General features: G+C 42.8%; 1 protein-coding gene across 3 annotated transcripts in view; it reads right to left on the bottom strand.

Moving 5' to 3' along the window:
• The window catches only part of LOC124550840, a 277,592-nt gene that overhangs the window by 20,605 nt on the left and 236,716 nt on the right, over positions 1-20,271 (bottom strand). For all 3 annotated transcript variants that reach the window (XM_047125566.1, XM_047125567.1, XM_047125568.1), the window contains one exon: positions 11,247-11,606. In XM_047125566.1, coding sequence (XP_046981522.1) covers positions 11,247-11,606 — 360 coding nt within the window. The remainder of the gene's footprint in view (positions 1-11,246; positions 11,607-20,271) is intronic.

The following is a 20,271-nucleotide window of genomic DNA, read 5'->3' as shown; positions in this document are numbered from 1 at the left end:
TTGCTTGTGTCATGGCTTCGCCACAATCTCCAGATGTACTGTCCGAATTTTATCGCTTGCAGAATCAGCAGACGCAGGCGTTATTAAAGGCCCTTGGACAGCTCGTTCAGGGTCAACGTGCAATGCAAAACGACGCACAGCCGCCGCTTCACCGCTACTGCAGCCACAACATGCTGTTGCACCCCCATTCCGGCCATATGACCCGGCTATGGAAAGCTGGACGGAGTGGTCACGCCAATTTGGATTCCATCTCCCCGCCTACAGAATTCAAGGTAACGAGCGGCAGCCTTTTTTCTTGGCCTGTGTAGGTGTGTCCACCTACCGTGTGATAGTGAAATTGTTTCCCCGACGCGACGTAGCGACTCTGTCCTATGAAGAAATTTTGTCGGCATTAGATGCCTATTTCAAAGAAACAGTCAATGTCGTTGCAAAAAGGTATACGTTCTTTCGTACAAAATGTACGGCCGGTCAGACTAATAGGGAGTGGGTTGCAACTTTGCAGGGCCTTACTAGGGATTGTGCGTTTGAGTGTGAATGGGGCCTCCCTTATTCAGATACAATGGTACGTGATGCAATTGCACAGAACGTTTCTGATGTTCGTATCCGGGAACGGATTTTGAAACTAGTCAATCCCTCCCTTCAACAAGTGATAGACATATTGGATGGGCAAGACACACTTGACTTTGCACAGGAATCATTTGAAACTTCGCCAGCCGTGTGTCACATTAACCGGCCCGCTGGGCGCGCTGCACGGAATGATAAACAGCCCTCGCGCTCGTCAGCGCAGCTGCCGCCTAGCTCTCCACATGTGCCGCGTAAGCGAGCAAATGCAGTGAAATCATGCCCGCGGTGTGCGACTAGACATTTGCGTGAACATTGCCCGTTACGCCAAGCTATTTGCTTTTACTGTAATAAAAAAGGACATGTTCAGAGTGTTTGCCAGAAAAAGCTCAGATTCGACACTCACAACCATTCCAGGCCCTTTGCTTCGCGCCGGAATCGAACCAAGAATACTCAGGCTCGTGAACCTTCGCACATGGACATTCAAGTAGTTAATTCCACTCTGCCCAGTGCCACTCTCTCTAAAAGTGACTGTGTGGGTCCCACAAAAAATGTGCGTCGACGTCGCCGGAAATCACGTCAATTAGCAAGTGATTCTGTACCAGTGTCTGTTCAAATTGCGAGAGACAGTCGCTCTTGTCAGCAGGACAATAAACTTTTTGTAGACTTGGACATTCATGGCAACGTGATCCCATTCTAGCTCGATACCGGAGCTGCAGTTTCCTTGGTCAATAAAGACACGTACAAACAACTGGGCACACCTCCGTTGCGTGCCGCAAATGTTACGTTAAATGGTTATTCAGGTCAGAATATCCCTGTGTTAGGACAGTGCAGCCTTCTTGCAACATACAAGGGACAAACAAAACTTGTGTCATTTTACGTACTTCGTTCTTCTTCTGCAGTGAACTTGTTTGGTTTAGATTTATTTCAGTTGTTTAACTTGTCTATAGTAAATCAGGTCCTATCAGTGAACCAGACTGTGCCTTCAGCCAGTGTTTCTAGTCTATGTGAAGAATTTGCAGACATTTTTGCACCGGGCCTAGGTTGCGCTAAGAACTATAAGGCCCATTTGGAACTGAAAGTCAAGGCGCAACCGAAATTTTTCCGAGTGCGCAATGTTCCCCACGCATTGCGTGATGAGGTCGCAAGAACCTTACACGATTTGGAATCACAAGGTGTGATTGAACGTGTGCAGGCTTCTCTCTGGGCATCACCCTTAGTAATTTTGCCAAAACCTTCCAGAAAATTGAGACTTTGTGTGGACTTCAAGGCTACGGTGAATCCACAACTCGTGATTGCAACTTATCCTTTACCCCGCCCGGACGATCTTTCTGACAAACACTGCAGCAAACTATCTGGACGATATTGTGATCTCCGGAAAGACAGAATGCGAACGCACCTTTCGCCAGTTGAAATTGGCGTTGCTGTCAAATACTTGCCTTATGCCATTAGATCCCCAGAAACCTTTTGTTGATGGTAGATGCATCGGATTTCGGGATCGGTGCTGTGCTTGCGCACAAAGATGGATCGCATGATCGCCCTATTGCCTTTGTGTCCAAATTGCTCTCGTCTGCACAAAGAAATTATTCACAGATCGAGAAAGAAGCCTTGGCTCTCGTATTTGGTATTACAAAGTTTCATGATTTCTTGTATGGTCGTCACTTTACCATCATCACAGACCACAAACGTTTGACATCGCTTTTTCATCCGAGCAAGCCTGTACCTCCACGTACAGCGCAGAAATTCATTCGCTGGTCAATTTTCCTCTCGCAGTACCGCTACGATGTCTTGTATCGGTCCACTGCTAAGCACGGAAACGCCGATGCGTTGTCCCGTTTGCCTGTTGCTGAGGAAAGAGCATTCGATTCTTCCGAACGTGCTTGCATGTTCATTGATGCGGAAACCGATGACGTGGTCGAATCGTTTCCGATTGATTTTCATCATGTAGCTACAGCCACAGCTGCTGACCCTGTCCTTGCTACAGTTTTGCGTTTTGTTGCTACTCAATGGCCCTTGTCAAAGTCACGGATCGCGGATCCGTTGGTTCGTCGATTTTTTTACTCACAAGGAGAGACTTTTTGTTCGACGTGGTGTTTTGCTATTGCGTTCTGATAATGATCAGTCCAGGGTCGTGGTCCCACGTTCATTACAGTCCTCTGTCTTATGGCTTCTCCACCAAGGACATTGGGGTATAGTGTGCACGAAACAACTTGCTCGTCAGCACTGTACTTGGTTCGGAATCAATGCTGCGATTACGAAAATGTGCTCTTCTTGCATGGCGTGTGCCGAACAACAATCCGCACCACCGCGGAAATTCTTTGCATGGCCGAAAGCCACTTCCCCTTGGCAACGCTTACACATCGATTTTGCTGGTCCATTCTGGAATGCTAGATGGTTGGTTGTGGTCGATTCTTTCAGTAATTTTCCTTTTGTTGTCCGGATGTCTGCCACGACGTCATCTGCCACCATCCAAGCGTTATCCGCTATCTTTTGCATTGAAGGTCTTCCGCAGACTATTGTTTCTGACAATGGCCCACAATTCATGTCCGCAGAATTTCAGTCATTCTGCAAGGCCAATGGTATTCAACATCTGACATCCGCGCCGTTTTCGCCTCAGTCAAACGGTGCTGCTGAACGATTGGTCCGGACTTTCAAGTCACAGATGTTGAAGTTGAAAGAGTCGCATTCTCGGGAGGATGCGTTATTGCTCTTTTTGTCTTCGTATCGCTCTCAGCCCTGAGATGGTCGCTCATCGGCTGAGTTGCTCCACGGTCGTCCCCATCGAACCTTGATGTCTTTGCTGCAACCGCCGCATCAGGTTACTGTGCAGTGGCAGACGCCTGCTTTTGCTCCAGGCGACGTTGTATACTATCACAACTATCGAGGTTCACGGCGTTGGCTCGCAGGGCGCATTCTTCGCTGCCTCGGCCGCGCTATGTATTTGGTTTTGGGGGCCTCTGGTGAGGTGCGTCGGTGTCTCAATCAGCTGCGCCTCTGTCGTCGCACGGGTTCTGCTGCTCCCCATCTGCTTTCAGCGACGGTGCCGTCCGGTCAGCGCCCTGGGGACCCATCTGCTGGCTCGCCTCAGCCCCAGGTGTTACCGACGCTGCCTTCCATTTTGCCCCGTGGCGACGCGCCGCCGCCGCCACCGCCTGTTCTCCCACTGGTGACGCCCGCAGTGGACGTTTCGCTGCAACCGCCAGGCGCCTTCCTGGGTCACGCGCAGCCGATCGCTTCCCGTGACCAGCTGTCCTCCGACATGGACCTGTTGCCCGCTCCAGACCAGATGTCGTCTTTGCCCGTCGGCTGCCTCGACGCGATGGAGGTCGACCCTATGGCCCCTCCTGTCTCTTTACGGACGCATACACCGCATGTTGGCGTGCACCCTGGATGACTAGGTTTTCAGGCGTTTCCTAGCTCCCCTCGGACCGAATGGCCAGGTGCGGGTGGCACGGCCTCGCCTGTTGTTAGCAAGGTGCCATTAATAGTACATTGCATGTATCTGCAGAGTCTCACTTGTATCGTCAAGAGCGATGTACCACAATGATGGATTAAAGTTAAGTATTCCAGTAGCTACGTACTTTTCTTTATAGCATTCATTACGTATACTGTTTCAGACCTCACGCCCATCTGCGTGAGCTTAGCGCGTGCCTTTCGACTACGAGTGGCGTGGCTGTCTTGTTATGCCACAACAGTATGAACATGTTCTACTCACACTGTCCACTTTTTACACAGAAACTTTTTACTTTGTGCCATGCATCTATGACAGGAAAACTGAGACATACACACCACATATCTCATATCAATACTGTCTCTACATTGTAGGTAGTTCCCGCAATGGACCACAAACTGTTTCATTATCCATTTTGCAACAGATAATCCATCTAATTGATGACACAAAACAACAGCAACTATGTAATGGTTATTAAATTGCTGCAGGGCTTTCACAGTGTTATTCTTATTAGTAGTTGTCAGACATAAAGCTTTGGTCTTCCAGTTTCTACCAGTTCAGAAGGAAGGCTTCCAGCAATGAAGTAATTTACAAACAGTAAGTATAGCACATGCATTTAATTTGCTTGCTTTCTAATAGGGGTGTAGAGTGTGGGTGAACCAAGAGTTGCTAGGGGGACAAGTGGTGCAACAAATGCTATCATCCTTTTCTGAAGAGATGTTATAGGTAACACTTGAAGTGCACTAAAAAGTGCTTGATAATTCTTTTAAAAAAGGCTGTTAGAAATAAGCAGAACCATTATTTCATTACATTATGAAACACCTACAGAAACTAGCTTTCATCATTCTAACAATAAAAGTGTTCAAATAGTATTCTACTGTTTGGTTAGGCACTGATGTTGATGACATTAGTGGTGGGCGGTACTAGATAATGGCTTATTGCACTCAGGGGTAATGGCCTCAGAAATGTTGGGAAACACTGCTCTAAAAGCTACAAAAAATAGGAAATCCAATGGGTTAAATGCTATCAATATGGAACTGTGGAAATATTGAAAAGAAGCACAAAATCACCGAAGGATGCTAAAGGCAAGAGTAAATAATATTTTAAAATGGGTGATAAAAATAAATGTAAAAACTATAGGAGTATAAGCATCTGGATTCAGCCACAAATTATAGGCCAAAAACCTAAGTGCGAGACTAAAAAACTGTCATCGAAAAACTAATATCTGAAGAACAATTAGGTTTTAAAAACAGACAAACAACTACTAACAATGTTTTTACACTACAACAAGTTACAGAAAAAGAGGTGAGAACTCAATAGGGAAACTCATCTTGCTTTTAGAGATTTTGAAAAGGCATTAGATAATAACATGAACATAGAAATTTAATGATGGAATGAGGCTGTCCAGCTTATCTCCTGCATGGTTTATGAGTACATACACAAACACCAAAATGGTTGTCGATACGGGAATCATAATCACGAAGCCAATAAACACAAACAAAAAGGAAAAACAAGCAGAGCTTCCCAGATATGCTCAATAATGTTCATGTCTGGGGAGTCTGGTGGCCAGCAGAAGTGTTTAAACTCATAAGAGTGTTTCTGGAACCACTCTGTAGCAATTCTGGACCTGTAGGGTGTCGCATTGTCCTGTTGGAATTTTCCAAGTCCATCAGAATGTGTGATGGACATGAATGGATGCAGGTGACAGGCAGGATGCTTACGTACATGTCATCTGTCAGAGTCATATCTAGATGTATCAGGGGTCGTTTATCACTCCAACTGCACACGCCCTATACCATTACAGAGCCTCCATGAGCTTGAACAGTCTGCTGCTGACATGCAGAATCCATGGATTCACGAGATTGTCTCCGTACCCGTACACGTCCACGTCCATTCGCTCAATACAATCTGAAGCGAGACTTGTCCGACCAGGCAACTTGTTTCCAGTCATCCACAGTCCAGTATCAGTGTTGAGGGGGCCCAGGTGAGTTGTAAAGCTTTGTGTCGTGCAGCCATCAGGGATACACTAGTGAGCCTTCGGCTCCGAAAACCCATATCAATGATGTCTCCTTGAATGGTTTGGACAGTGACACTTGTTGATGGCCCAGCACTGAAATCTGCAGCAACTGCGGAAAGGTTGCACTTCTGTCACATTGAACAATTTTCTTCAGTTGTCATTGGTCCTGTTCTTGCAGGATCCTTTTCTGGCCACAGGAATATCGAAGATTTGATGTTTTACCAGATTCCTGACATTCACAGTACACTCATGAAATGGTCATACAGGAATACCCCTACTTCATTGCTACCTCGGAGATGTTGTGTCCCACCGCTCGAGCGCTGACTATAACACCACATTCAAACTCACCTAAATCTTGATAACCTTCCATTGTAGCAGTTCTAACTGATCTGGCAGTTGTGGGATTGCATTGCTGACTGTATTGCCGTATTCTGCCTGTTTACATACCAGTTTCTTTTGTGCTTCAGTGTATATGCGGCTGACCTAGCAATGATTCCAGAGAATGGAGGTGACCTTCAGACGCAAATCTACAAGTTGCAGCAGATAGCCATATAATACAACCTAACAACCTAAACTTCTCTGTACTTCCAGGGAAAAACTGCAACTATCTTAAATACTGATGAAATTGAAGTGGAAGACATGAATGAGTGTATTAACTTCCCCTTGGAATTTTTAAATACCAACAATCCTGCAGGCTTAAAGCAATGTTAACTACATCTTAAAGTTTGAACTCAGTCATGGTACAATGAAATTTTAACAGAAATGTGGGATAATGGAACAGTATATGATTGGTTGTTGAAAGTATAAAAGACAATGTGATTTATGCAGATATTCTTGCTGATTTTCGTACAGGAGAAATAGTTTTAAAACTGAGAAAAGGCAGTTTCCAATGCTGAATTATCCTTCGCATTTAAGCAACAACAGTTTCCCATTAAGGATTTGTAGTGACTCGCCGATCATTCAAAGTGCCGCCGCGCAATTACGCACTTCCTCTACATGCGGCGCTGTCTGCAAGCCATGCTGCAGCCGCGCCACCTAAGCGGCCAGCCAGCCAGCGGCCGCTGGACTTGGACTCAGTGTTCATTCGAATGTTACCTTGTTCACATGTCTTGCTTTGTCAACTTGCTCAGTGACTTATATGTGTTGTGTCATTTTGGAATATATGTGTTCAACTTGACATTATAACAATTGGCGACAAGGTAGTGGATTTTTCCTTTTCATCGTTGACCCACAGGTTTCCATGGCTACTGTCAAGCAACTATTGCAAGGTCTCATTGAACAGCAAATGCTTCTAACATCGGCGATTCGTGATTTCATCGCGGCATCAAATGCGGGGCGTTTCTCGTCGTTGTCTATACCTCCTTTTCCTCTTTACGACGAGACGGCGGAAGACTGGTCTGATTACAAAAAATGCCTTCAACAGCACTTCTTGGCATTTCATGTCACGGACGAACAAACATTTAAGTCTCTGTTCCTTTCATGGATTTCACCTCAAATGTATCGGTTGTTGTCACAATTGGCTCCTTTGAAAGATCCTGCGTCTTTGTCCTTTGCTGAAATGTGCACACTTCTGTCTGTCTATTTTCTAAAGCAAACACATGTGGTAGCCTCTCATGTTGCCTTTTATCATTGTCAAAAACAACTGCATCAATCTTATCGCGCTTGGGCTGCTAAACTTCAGGGCCTCAGTTGAAAGTGTCAATTTGTTACTGACGTCCACAAAGATTCCTATGCCAATTCCATGGTATGGGATGCCATTATCCGGTCGGCACCCGACAAAGAAGTTTGGCAACATGCCCTTCAGTTGGCAAATCCGACTCTAGATGAAATCCTATCCATCGTGCAGTCCTTTGAAATTTCTCGTGCCGCTGGGGTGCAAATAGAGGTGTGGGGTGATGTCGGGGCAATACAACTTCTGTCAGCTGTTGACGACGCGTGCGGTGCATCCCTGCTGGCCGATGTGGCCGCAGTACGCTCCCACGCGCAGCCTCGGCCTAACCATACACAACCCTCTAAGAAACTGCAGCAAAACCCACGGCAACTTCCTTCATGTCGGCGGTGTTTTACGAAACACTCATGGGAGGACTGACCCAACGTTGGACCGTGTGTCACAATTGCAAAAAGAAGGGTCATGTGTCTGCCGTTTGCAAATCCGACCGCATACATGATATTCATGACCGTGATGCTGATTCTGCTTCTGTCTTGTCTGTCAGTTGCACTTCTTCCCTTTCAGGGAAGTTATTCCTCACTGTCCAAATCCTTGGTTGGGATGTTCTCAAACGTATCTTCAGTTGGGTTCTCCATTCCTATCACCTGTCACTCGGCAATTACAGATGTACAATGAACAGAAGATTTCTCTCTTGGGACAATTTAATGCTGAGGTACCTTACAAATCCGTTGTTCGCACTTTTCCCATATTTGTGGTCGACCAGAGTACTGCAGAGAATCTTTTTGGTTTCGATGCTTTTCGCATTTTTGGGTTCTCCATAGATGACTCTGTCAATATTGTCTCTGATGCTATTCCTTATGCTCAACTGGATTCCTTGTCGACAACATTTTCGCCCCTTTTTTCTCCTGGGTTAGGCCATGCAAATGACTTTGAAGCGCATGCAAATGACTTTGAAGCGCATTTCACGCTCAAACCCACTGCTCGGCCCAAGTTTTTTTCGGGCTCGGCACATTCCTGTGGCCCTTCGTGATCGGGTAAAATGGGAGCTGGATCATCTCACTAATTCTTGCGACCTGTCACTTCCAGTGAGTTGTCCTCCCCTGTCATTGTTGTTGCTATGCCCAATGGTGATATTCGTCTCTGTGGGGATTTTAAAGCCACTGTAAATGTGCAATGCCTCATCGACACTTACCCTAAGCCCTGACCTGAAGAATTGTTCACTAAACTTGCAGGAGGCCAGTATTTTTCTAAAATTGACCTGTCAGAAGCTTATCATCAACTTCCTCTCGACACTGCTTCCCGGCAGTTTCTGGTCCTTACCACGCCTTTCGGCCTCTATCAGTACCAACGATTGCCATTCGGGGTTGCCAGCGGCCCTGCTCTTTCAGCGATTTTTGGAACAATTATTGCTCCCTGTCCCTGGGTGTATAAATTACATGGATGACATTGTTGTCACTGGCTCCACCACGGAAGAACATCTTCAAAATCTCCGCACACTTTTTCATGTCTTACAGACTGCCGGTCTTAAGTGTAATCTTCAGAAATCACAATTTTTTCAAGCTTCTATCACGTACTTGGGGTTTCAACTCTCTCGATGGTATTCATCTGCTTCAGCAAACTGTCGCTGCGCTCGATGCCCTTCCTCACCCTACATCTGTTAAGAAACTGCAGGCCTTCTTGGGGAAAATAGCATACTATCACAAGTTTTTACCGTCTGCTGCATCAGTGGCTCAGCCGTTGCATCGCCTGTTGCATAAAAACGTGCCTTTTCACTGGTTCGCGTCATGCGATGAGGCTTTCCAGCAATTGAAGACTATGCTGAAACAGGCCCCGTGCCTGGCTACTTATCGACCTCGCCAACATCTTGTTCTTGCCACGGACGCCTCTCAATAAGGGGTCGGTGCAGTCCTTGCGCACCGTTTTTCTGACGGCTCTGAACAACCCATTGCTTATGCCTCCAAAACGCTCACGGATGCACAAAAAAAGTATTCTCAAATTGAAAAAGAAGCTTTGGCCATTATTTATGCACTCCATAAGTTTGGTGTTTTTCTCTATGGATCCAAATTTCATCTTGTTACGGATCACAAACCACTTGTTTCCTTGTTTCATCTATCATCGTCACTTCCCGACAAGGCTGCACACCGCCTCCAGCGTTGAGCTCTTTACTTGTCTCGTTTCAACTATGAGATTCATTTCCGGCCAACGGCTCAACATGCAAATGCTGATGCCTTCCCATGGGTCCTCATCTGGCATTCAATAGGGACTAACTTTTGTGTTTCCACCTGGATGTTGCCGAGCAGCGGGTTGTGGACGGATTCCCCATCACCGGGGACCGGCGGGCAGCTGCTACGGGTTCTGATCCTACCCTCTCCCGGGTTTTACACTGTATTCAAGAAGGGTTGACCAGATTGTCCGTCTGCTAAGACTTCTGACCCGTTGCGGAACTACTATGCCACCACGCAATTACACGCGTCCTCTACATGCGGCACTGTCTGCCAGCCATGCAGCAGCCGCGCCACCTAAGTGGCCAGCCAGCCAGCGGCTGCTGGACTTGGACTCAGTGTTCATTCGAATGTTACCTTGTTCACATGTCTTGCTTTGTCAACTTGCTCGTTTTGAAATATATGTGTTCAACTTGACGTTATAACAGGATTCTTTTGCCATGATGACCAACAATTCCAAAGGTCAAACAGTGAACACAGTAGGAATATTTCTGTTAGAAACCAGTTTTCAGGCATGGGCAGCTTTATGTTATATTCTCAAAGATTTGACATTCAAGTGACATAAAAACAAAGATTTTACCTACTCATCATTGTGGAAAGGTGATTCACACAAATCTAAAACAGCTTAAGGTTAAACATTTTTCAAATATAAGAATCATTCTTTAAGTGCCTCTTTTTTTTTTACTACAGCTACCAGAATCTTAATGTGAAATATTTTAAGGATATTTTTAGTTTTCAAATACACACACTGTTCTTTTTTAATCTTTGTTTGTTCACTTACTTATATTAACTGTATAATAAAATGCCTTAATCTTTTGTAAAATACCCATAATGTAAATTATAAAATTAACATTGTAATATTGCATGTAATTATATGTTATGACTTTATTTTTATACCTTACTTTTGGTATGATCAATCCTTAACAAAACAGTTTCACACTATACACTATTTGCCAAAAAAGTCTTAAATGAAGATATTAAGAGGTTTACCAGTTTTGGTTTTGACTTTTTCACTAAGCAGTGGGTGAATAATCCAAAACAAATAAAATAAACATACTTTGATTTTTGCGTCTTCACTGTAAATGTTATACGGGTTTAACATGAAACATGTAACACATTAACTCATTTGTAAACCAATCAGATGTTTCAGTCTGTTTTACACATGGGAGATGAATTCTTTAAGGAACTGGGAGGGGGAGGGGGGTGTTTACTTGCCAATATCTTATACTATTAAGACCCATTTCTCAAAAAAGTTGTTCTTTCAGGAATCCTTCTCCACAATATTAATTAAGTCGAAAACTTCGAGAAATCAACACAGAAACTTACCTTGCTGTATCTGCCGTAATGCGCAATGGGTTCCCTGACAGCCCTAGCTCCTGTAGTTCACGGTTATCTCTGAAGATCCCCTCAGGCAGACTCCTGATTTTATTGTAGGCCAGGTTCAGCCTCTTGACATTCGTCAGGTGTGTGAACACATCTCGGTCCAGTGAACTGATGTCATTCCGGTCCAGAATTACATCCTCAAGCTTGCTAGCATCTCTGAAGACATCATTGTCCAAAGATCTCAAGTTAGGATTGTTTTGAACAAGCAGATGCTTCAAGTCTCTGGTGTCACGGAAGAGATCCCTTGGGAGTGATCTGAGCTTTGTGTCCGTTATGTTTAAATATTCCAGACGAGGAACGTGCCTGTGGAAAGAAAATTTGATGTGCCAGAAAGCAGAGTACTCATAATTATTTATAGCAGAAGACAATGTAAGCCAACATTCACATCTACTACTAAAATACCTGTACATACTTCCACCATCTACATCTGAACTTTGCCAACCACTGTGAAGTGCATGGCAACAGTACATCCAACTGTACCAGTTATTAGGGTTTCTTCCCATTTGATTCATGTATGGAGGCTGCGAAGAATGATTGTTAAAATGCCTCTGTGTGCATTGTAATTAACCTATTCTTGTCCTCACAATCCCTATCAGAGAGATATATAGGGGGGATTTAGTATATTCCTATAGTCATCATTTAAAGCCAGTTCTTGAAGATTTGTAAGTATGCTTTCTCAGGATGGTTAACATCTATCTTCAAGAATCTCCCAAGTTCAGTTTGTTCAGGATCACTGTGTGACTCTCCATGGGTCCAACAAACCCGTGACCATTTGTGCTGCCCTTCTCTGTATATGTTCAATATCTCCTGTTAAGTCCTATTTGGTATAGGTCCCAAACACTTTTGCGATCTTCTACAATGGCTTGCATGAGTGATTTGTAAGTAGTCTCTTTTGCAGACTGATTGCATTTTCCCAGTATTCTACCAATAAACAGAGGTCTGCCACAGCCTATGTGATCTTTCCATTTCATATCCCTTCAAGGCAAAGAACACAGATATTTGCATGAGTTGGTTGATTCCAATTGTGACCCACTGATATTATAGTCATAGAATACTACAATTTTTTCATTTTGTGAATTGCACAATTTTACACTTCTGAACATTAAAATATCACAAAATGACTAATACTAGTGGTAGACTGAAGAAAGTAAAAGCTACAAAAAAAGAGGGAAGGGGGATGAGGTTTGCCAATGACGCTATACTTCCGTCAGAGATTGTAAAGGCGTTGGAAGACCAGCTGAATGGAATGCTTAGTGTCTTGAAATGAGCTTATAATATAAACATCAACAAGAGTGAAACAAGACTGATGCAGTATAGGGAAATTAAATCCAGTAATGTTAATGGAATTGGATTTGAAAATGAGACACTAAAAGTAGAATATCAGTTTTGCTCTTTGGCCAGCAAGTCAACTACAGCAGCCCGAAAAAGATGGGATATAAAATGCAGACTGGCAATGGCAAGAAAATGACTCCCGAAAAGTGATATTTGTTAACATGTAACAGAAATTTAAGTTTTAGGGACTCTTTTCTGAAGACATTTGTAAGGTGTGTAGCCATGTAAGGAAGTGAAATGTGGAACTGATATGCCAATGATGAACGGCTCAGGCTAGAAAATTATAGAACCTATTGACATGTGGTGTCATAGAAGAATGCTTTAGATCAGGGCTTCCCAACGTGTGGCCTGTGGACCCCTTAAGGGTCTGTTGGCTCTTTCTAGGAGTTCTGCAGCCATATTTCACCAAATCGTGTAAAATAATGAGTAAAATTATTGAATAAAATGTGAAAATGAAATTCATCATTTTTTTTTTTTTTTCCCCTTCCTCGTGTGAAAAACATGTGTACTTTTACTTCAGGTCGTATTCCCAAGCAGCCTTTGCGGTTCCTAAGTGAGAACGAATACACAGTTTGGTGCCAGAGAATGCGGCTTCTCTGATCGACTGTTTCGCAACAATATGGGGGTCGTTTGTGCGCCAGCTCACAGCGCTAGATGCGCTGAAACCTTTTACGCATGCACGGATCGAGCTTTGTCGAAGAAGCTCCACAGTCGGATTTATTATGTGAAAACGCTGCAAGTACTCCATTGGTTGCAATATCCTGTAGAAGTGGAATAACCAAGAAGCGTAAGTACAACGAAAGCTATTTAGAAGTGGGCTTTATGGAGACAAAGAAGGGTAAAGCTCAGTGTGTAATTTGTGTGCGAGTCGTCCTGAACAGTTCAATGGTTCCAGTTAAATTGCACCATCATTTTGAAGGTACTCACCCAGATTTCCAGAATAAAGACATCAATTTTTTTTCAAAAGGAAGAGTGCTGAACTAGCTGCTTCTCAGCATTGCATAAAAACTTGTGCAAAAACAATTAATAAAAATTCATTAAAAGCTTCTTTCTTGGTTATTTATCGAGTGGCAAAAACAGGCAAAGCTCATACCATTGCAGCAAATCTCATAAAGCCGTGTGTTAATGATATTGTTTTCTTGCATGCTAGACGAATTGGGAACATGGCGCATGCATTAAGAAGCTTTCAGTTCCCATGGGTTTCGCTCTGAAATTTAAAGTTATTGTGCTCTTGGCTGACGAGGGGTCCACCATGGATTTTTGACTGAAGAAGGGGTCCGCCAGCTGAAAAGGTTAGGAATCCCTGCTTTAGATTATTTGGGTAGATCCAGTATCTAATGAAGACATGCTTAGTTAAATTATGGAGAAAAGGAATTTATGGCACAGCTTGACTAAAAGAAGGAATCAGTTGATAGGGTGCATTCTGAGCCATCTAGGAAGGAACTCTGGGGCCTAAAAATTGTAAAGATTTTCACACACACTGTTTTATTCATCACCGAGTTCCAGTACAGCACTCATGGCTGCCGCATCATGGTCACAAAGTGGGGCCGAGGCAGCTTCAGATAAGTTTTTTCAGTCTGACGATAATGTGTGGATTTGTAGTATCATCTTGACAATGTCCACTATCGACAAACGGCAGTTACTTTTATTCTGAAGAAGGTTGGGTTATCCCAACTGAAACCTAGGTAAATTTAGGTACACTTTGCAGCTGAGGCTGTTGATTATTAAAATTAAAAGTTAACAAATTTCTCTTCTTCAGAAATGCTGTTCTTGCCCTTGCGTCTAGATTTTATATCCTCTCTATTTCAACCATCACTGTTATTTTACTGCCCAAGTAGCTAATCCCTAAGTGTGTCATTTCCTAATCTAATTCCCTCAGCATCACCTGATTTAATTCAACTACATGCCATTATCCTCATTTTGCTTTTGTTGATGTTCATCTTATATCCACCTTTCCAAGACACTGTCCAAGTCCTTTGCCATCTGTGATATAATAATAATGCCATCTGCAAACCTTATAGTTTTTATTTCTTCTCCCTGAGCTTCTAGTCTAAATTTTTCTTTGGTTTCCTTTACTGTTTGCTCAGTGTACAGACTGAACAACACTGGGGATAGGCTACAACCCTGTCTCACACCCTTCTCAGCCACTGCTTCGTTTTCATGTCCCTTGACTCTTATAACTGCCATCCAGTTTCTGTACACGTTGTAAATAGTCTTTTGCTCCCTATATTTTATCCCTATTACCTTCAGAATGTCAAAGAGAGTATTCGAGTTAACACTGCCAAAAGGTTTCTCTAAGCATACAAATGCTATGAATGTCTGTCTCTAAGCTCTGTCCCATGTGGTGTAATTTGCAGCTGTTAAGTCAGCCACATAACGCTTTGATTACTGCAGGGGCACTTTCTGTACATGGGCTTTCCCCTGTATTTGTCACACTTACAGCATGGATTGTCTGAAAATGGATACAAGTGTCCAAAACTAGTCAACATCAAGAAATAAAAAATGTATACTTCTCAATGCAACTTACAATGAAGCCACAACCATTTATTTCAATTAAAAGACAAGCTGAGGACTTGTTTTTCACTTCCAGCATGCTGCAAGTTCGTAGTTATAAACAGAGGTTTGCCTTTCCTTAACCTATGTTCTAAAATAAGTCATTGGATCAGTACTGCCTCGTGTGTGCCTAGAGTTCTCTGGAATCCAAACTGATCTTCACCGAGATCAACTTCTACCAATATTTTTTTTTCTGTATTCAATAAAGAATTCGTATTAGTATTTTGCAACCATGACTTACTAAACTGTTCTCATCTACTTTCTTTGGAATTGGATTTATTATATTCTTCCTGAAGCCTGAGGGTACTTTGCCTGTTTCGTATCTCACACAGCAGTTGGAAGAGTCTTGTCATGGCTGGTTCTCCCAAGGCTATCAATAATTCTGATGGAATGTCACCTACTCCTGGGGCCTTGTTTTGACTTAGATCTTCCATGCTCTGTCAAATTCTTCTTTCAGTATCATTTCTCCATCTCATTTTCATCTGTGCCCTCCTCCATTTCTATAATATTGCCTGCAACTTCATATCCCTTGTATAGACCATCTATGTACTCCTTCCATCTTTCAGCTTTCCCATCTTAGAGCTTGATATTCATACAGCTGCTTCCCTCTTCTCCAAATGCCTCTTCAATTTTCCTGTACACAGTATCTATCTTTCTCCTAATGACATATGTTTCTAAATCCTTACATTTGTCCTCTAGTCATCCCTGCTTAGCTATTTTGCACTTCCTGTCAATCTCATATTTTAGAGGTTTGTATTCCCTTTCACCTGCTTCATTTGCTGCATCTTTATACTTCCTTCTTTCATCAGTTAAATTCATTATCTCCAGCATTATCCAAGGATTTCTACTACACCTTGTATTTTTACCTATTTGATCCTCAACTAACTCCTTCTCTTAAAGCTACCCATTTGTCTTCTACTGTATTCTTTTCCCCTGTTCTAGCCAATCATTGCCTAATGATCCCTCTGAAACTCTCAACAGCCTCTGAATCTTTCAACTTATCCAGGTCCCATCTTCTTAATTTCCTACCTTATTGCAGTTTCTTCAGTTTTAATTTACAGGTCATAATTATAAATTGTGGTCAGAAAAGACATCTGCCCCTGGAAATGTGTTGCAATTGAAAATCTGGTTCCAAAACCTCTGCCTTACCATTATACAATCAGTCTGAATCCTTCCAGTGTCTACAGGCCTCTTGCACATATGTAACCATCTTTGATGACTGTTAAACCATGTGTTAGTGATGATTAAATTATGCTCTGTGCAAAATTCTACGCTGTGGCTTCCTCTTTCTTCCCTTTCCCCCAGTCTATATTGAACTGCAATTTTTCATTCTCTTTCTTTTCCTACTATTGAATTCCAGTCTCCCACCATAATAATTTTCCTTAAATCTCTTCATTATCTGTGGAGCTAGTAGGCACAAACTTTTTTTACTGTGGTGGGTGTGAGCTTTGTGTCTATGTTGGCTACGATAATGAGGTCACTATTCTGTTCATAGTAGCTTACTCACATTCCTGTTTTCTTATTAGTTATTAATCCCCTCCTGCATCACCCCTATCTGATTTTGTATTTATAACCCTGTATTCACATGACCAGAAGTTGTGTTTCTCCTGACCCATAATTTTACTAATTCCCTCTATATCCACATATACATTTTCCTTTTTAAATTTTCTAATCTACCTCTGTGATTAAGGGGTCTAACATCCCATGCTCCAGTCTGCAGAATATCAGTTTTGTTTCTCCTGATGACATCCTCCCGCATAGTTTCCCACCTGAATATCCAAGTGGGGCGCTATTTTACATCCGGAATATTTTACTCAGGATGACGACATCACATTTAACCATACAGCAGAGCAGCATGCTCTTAGGAAAAATTACGGCTGTAGTTTCCCCTTGCTCTCAGCCATTGGCAGTACCAGCACAGCAAGACCGTTTTGGCTGATGTTACAAGGCTGTATCAGTTAATCATCCACACTGTTGCCCCTGCAATCATTGAAAAGGCTGCATCCCCTCTTTAGGAACCACATGTTTGTCTGGCCTCTCAACAGATACACTATTAACACGGTTGGACCTATACAGCTATCTCTATCACTGAGGCATGCAAGGCACCCCACCAATGACAAGATCCATTGTTTATGGTGGGGTGGAGAATATGTGGATAATGTCTGTAAAATTTATTGCAAATAGAGTGAGTAGCACAGAAGTAATAAATCTAAACACCATGCATCATGACACGGCACTTTTTCATGCATCTTACTGTTTATGATGTCATGTCACTCCCCCCCCCCCCCCCTCCCCCCCCCCTGCCCACTATGGACCCTGCCATTGGTGGGGAGCCCTGCATGCTTCAGCAATACAGTTAGCCTTGACGTATGTGCAGCCACAACAGAGGGTATCTGTTGAGAGGCCAGACAAATGTATGGTTCCTGAAGAGGGGCAGCAGCCTTTTCAGTAGCTGCAGGGGCAACAGTCTGGATGATTGACTGACCTGGTCTCATAACATCAACCAAAATGGCCTTGCTGTGCTGCTACTGCGAACAGCTGAAAGCAAGGGGAAACTACAGCCGTAACTTTTCCCGAGGTCATGCAGCTCTACTGTATGGTTAAATGATGATGGCATTCTCTTGGGTAAAATTTTCCGGAGATAAAATAGCCCCCATTCAGATCTCCAGGCGGGGACTACTCAGGAGAACATTGTTATCAGGAGAAAGAAAACTGGCATTCTACGGATCGGAGCGTGGAATGTCAGATCACTTAATCGGGCAGGAAGGTCAGAAAATTTAAAAAGGGAAATGGATAGGTTAAAGTTAGATATGGTGGGAATTAGTGAAGTTCAGTGGCAGTAGAAACAGGACTTCTTGTCAAGTGAATACAGTGTTATAAATCAAATAAGGGTAATGCAGGAGTAAGTTTAATGATGCATTTAAAAAAAAAAAAAAAAAAAAAAAAAAAAAAAAAACAGGATTGTAGATAAGCTACTATGAACAGCATAGTGAACACATTATTGTAGCCAAGACACACATACATGAAGTCCACACCCACCACTGTAGTACAAGTTTATATGCCAGCCAGCTCCACAGATGAGGAAGAGATGTATGATAAGGTAAATGGGATTATTCAGATCGTTAAGAGAGACAAAAATTTAATAGCCATGGGACTGGAATTCAATAGTAGGAAAAGGAAGGTAAGGAAAAGTAGTACGTGAATGTGGACGGGGGGAAAGGAATTAATGAGGAAGTCGCCCAGTAGAATTTTGCACAGAGCACAATTTAATCACAGCTAACACTTGGTTTAAGAATCATGAAAGAGAGTTGTATATGGGGAAGGGACCTGGAGATGCTGGAAGGTTTCAGATAGATTATATAATGGTAAGACAGTGATTCTGGAACCAGATTTTAAAGTGTAAGACATTTCCAGGGGGGCAGTTGTGGACTCTGACCACAATTTATTGGTTATGAACTGTAGTAAGGTAGAAATTTAAGGAGGTGGGACCTGGATAAACTGAAAGAACCAGAGGTTGTAGAGAGTTTCAGAGGAAGCATTAGGGTATGATTGACAAGAACAGGGGAAATGAATACAGCAGAAGAAGAAAAATGGGTAGCTTTGAGAGAAGAAATAGTGAAGGTAGCAGAGGATCAAGTAGGTAAAAACACGAGGCTAGTAGAAATCCTTGGGTAACAGAATAGGTATTGAATTTAATTGATGGAGAGAGAAAGTATAAAAATGGAGTAAATGAAGCAGGCAAAAGGGAATATAAACGTCTAAAAAATGAGATCAACAGGAAGTGCAAAATGGCTAAGCAGGAATGGAAGGAGGACAAATGTAGGGATGTGGAAGCATATATCACTAGGGGTAAGATAGATGCCAACTACAGGAAAATTGAAGTGGACTTTGTAGAAAACAGAACCACCTGTATGAATATCAAGAGCTCAGATGGAGAATCAGTGCTAAGCAAGGAAGGGAACTCAGAAAGGAGGCAGGACTATATAGAGGGTCTATGCAAGGAAGATGTACTTGAGGACACACACACACACACACACACACACACACACACACACACACACACACACACACGTGCATGCGTTTATCCCCTTACATAATGTGTATGGATTTAATTAGTGTGTTTATTATAATTACTGTATTTATTACTATCTATTATTTATTGCTCGTGTAATATAGATACTGTAATGTTAACTCACTGAGGATGTCTGGTTACATGCAAGAAGGGACCTGAAAGCTTTGTTTAAATGTGTAAGTAAATAAATAAAACAATAACAATAATATCATTTAGAATCCTAAATCAAGTATAGTGTATCATGAAGTGCATGCCTCAGCAGAGACTGCTCCTATTTTACATACATAGAATGTAAGCACATTGCAGAACCTTATATGAATCACAAATATTATACTACTGCATTGTAGCATGGTGGCTAGGAGTCACTGTGTGGCATGCTGCGGGTTGCCAGTTCAAATCCTAACACCAGCATCTGTTTATTATTTAGTACTTATCTTTTCCAGAAAGTTCTTAAAATATTTTATGTTTGTTTATTCTAAAATATTCAGTGTATGTAAACATAGAAGCAGTCTGGAATAATCAATGTTTCTTGTAATAACAGCTCTCTCCATACAGAAGTTCGGGCCTGCTGGGGCTGTGCATTGATGTCAGTAATGAACGTGCTTTCAGTGTTATCTGTACTTCACTGACGACCCTGGCTTCGGATTTCAACTGATTGTAGTTTCAATGTGACAATATGATAATTGCAGATGCCTTACGCCTAGTTTATTTCTGCATGGCCTATTTGATCTGGAGATTTGTGAAATAGCTGATCATTTGGGAGCAGAGTAAACAATTTTCTCAATAAGGGTAAAGGTTAGGTGAAGAATTTGGAAAGGAAGACAGAAATAACAGTTAGGTTGGGTTGGGTGGTTGGGTTGTTGGGTTGTTTTGGGAAAGGTGGCCAGACAGCGAGGTCATCGGTCTCATTGGATTAGGGAAGGATGGGGAAGGAAGTCGGCCATGCCCTTTCAAAGGAACCAACCCGGCATTTGCCTGGAGCGATTTAGGGAAATCACGGAAAACCTAAAT

This window comes from Schistocerca americana, chromosome 9 (genome assembly GCF_021461395.2).
Source record: "Schistocerca americana isolate TAMUIC-IGC-003095 chromosome 9, iqSchAmer2.1, whole genome shotgun sequence".
In the NCBI taxonomy this organism is placed as follows: Eukaryota; Metazoa; Arthropoda; class Insecta; order Orthoptera; family Acrididae; genus Schistocerca; species Schistocerca americana.
Note: the sequence above shows the minus strand (reverse complement) of the source record. Positions and strands in the feature narration are given on the sequence as shown.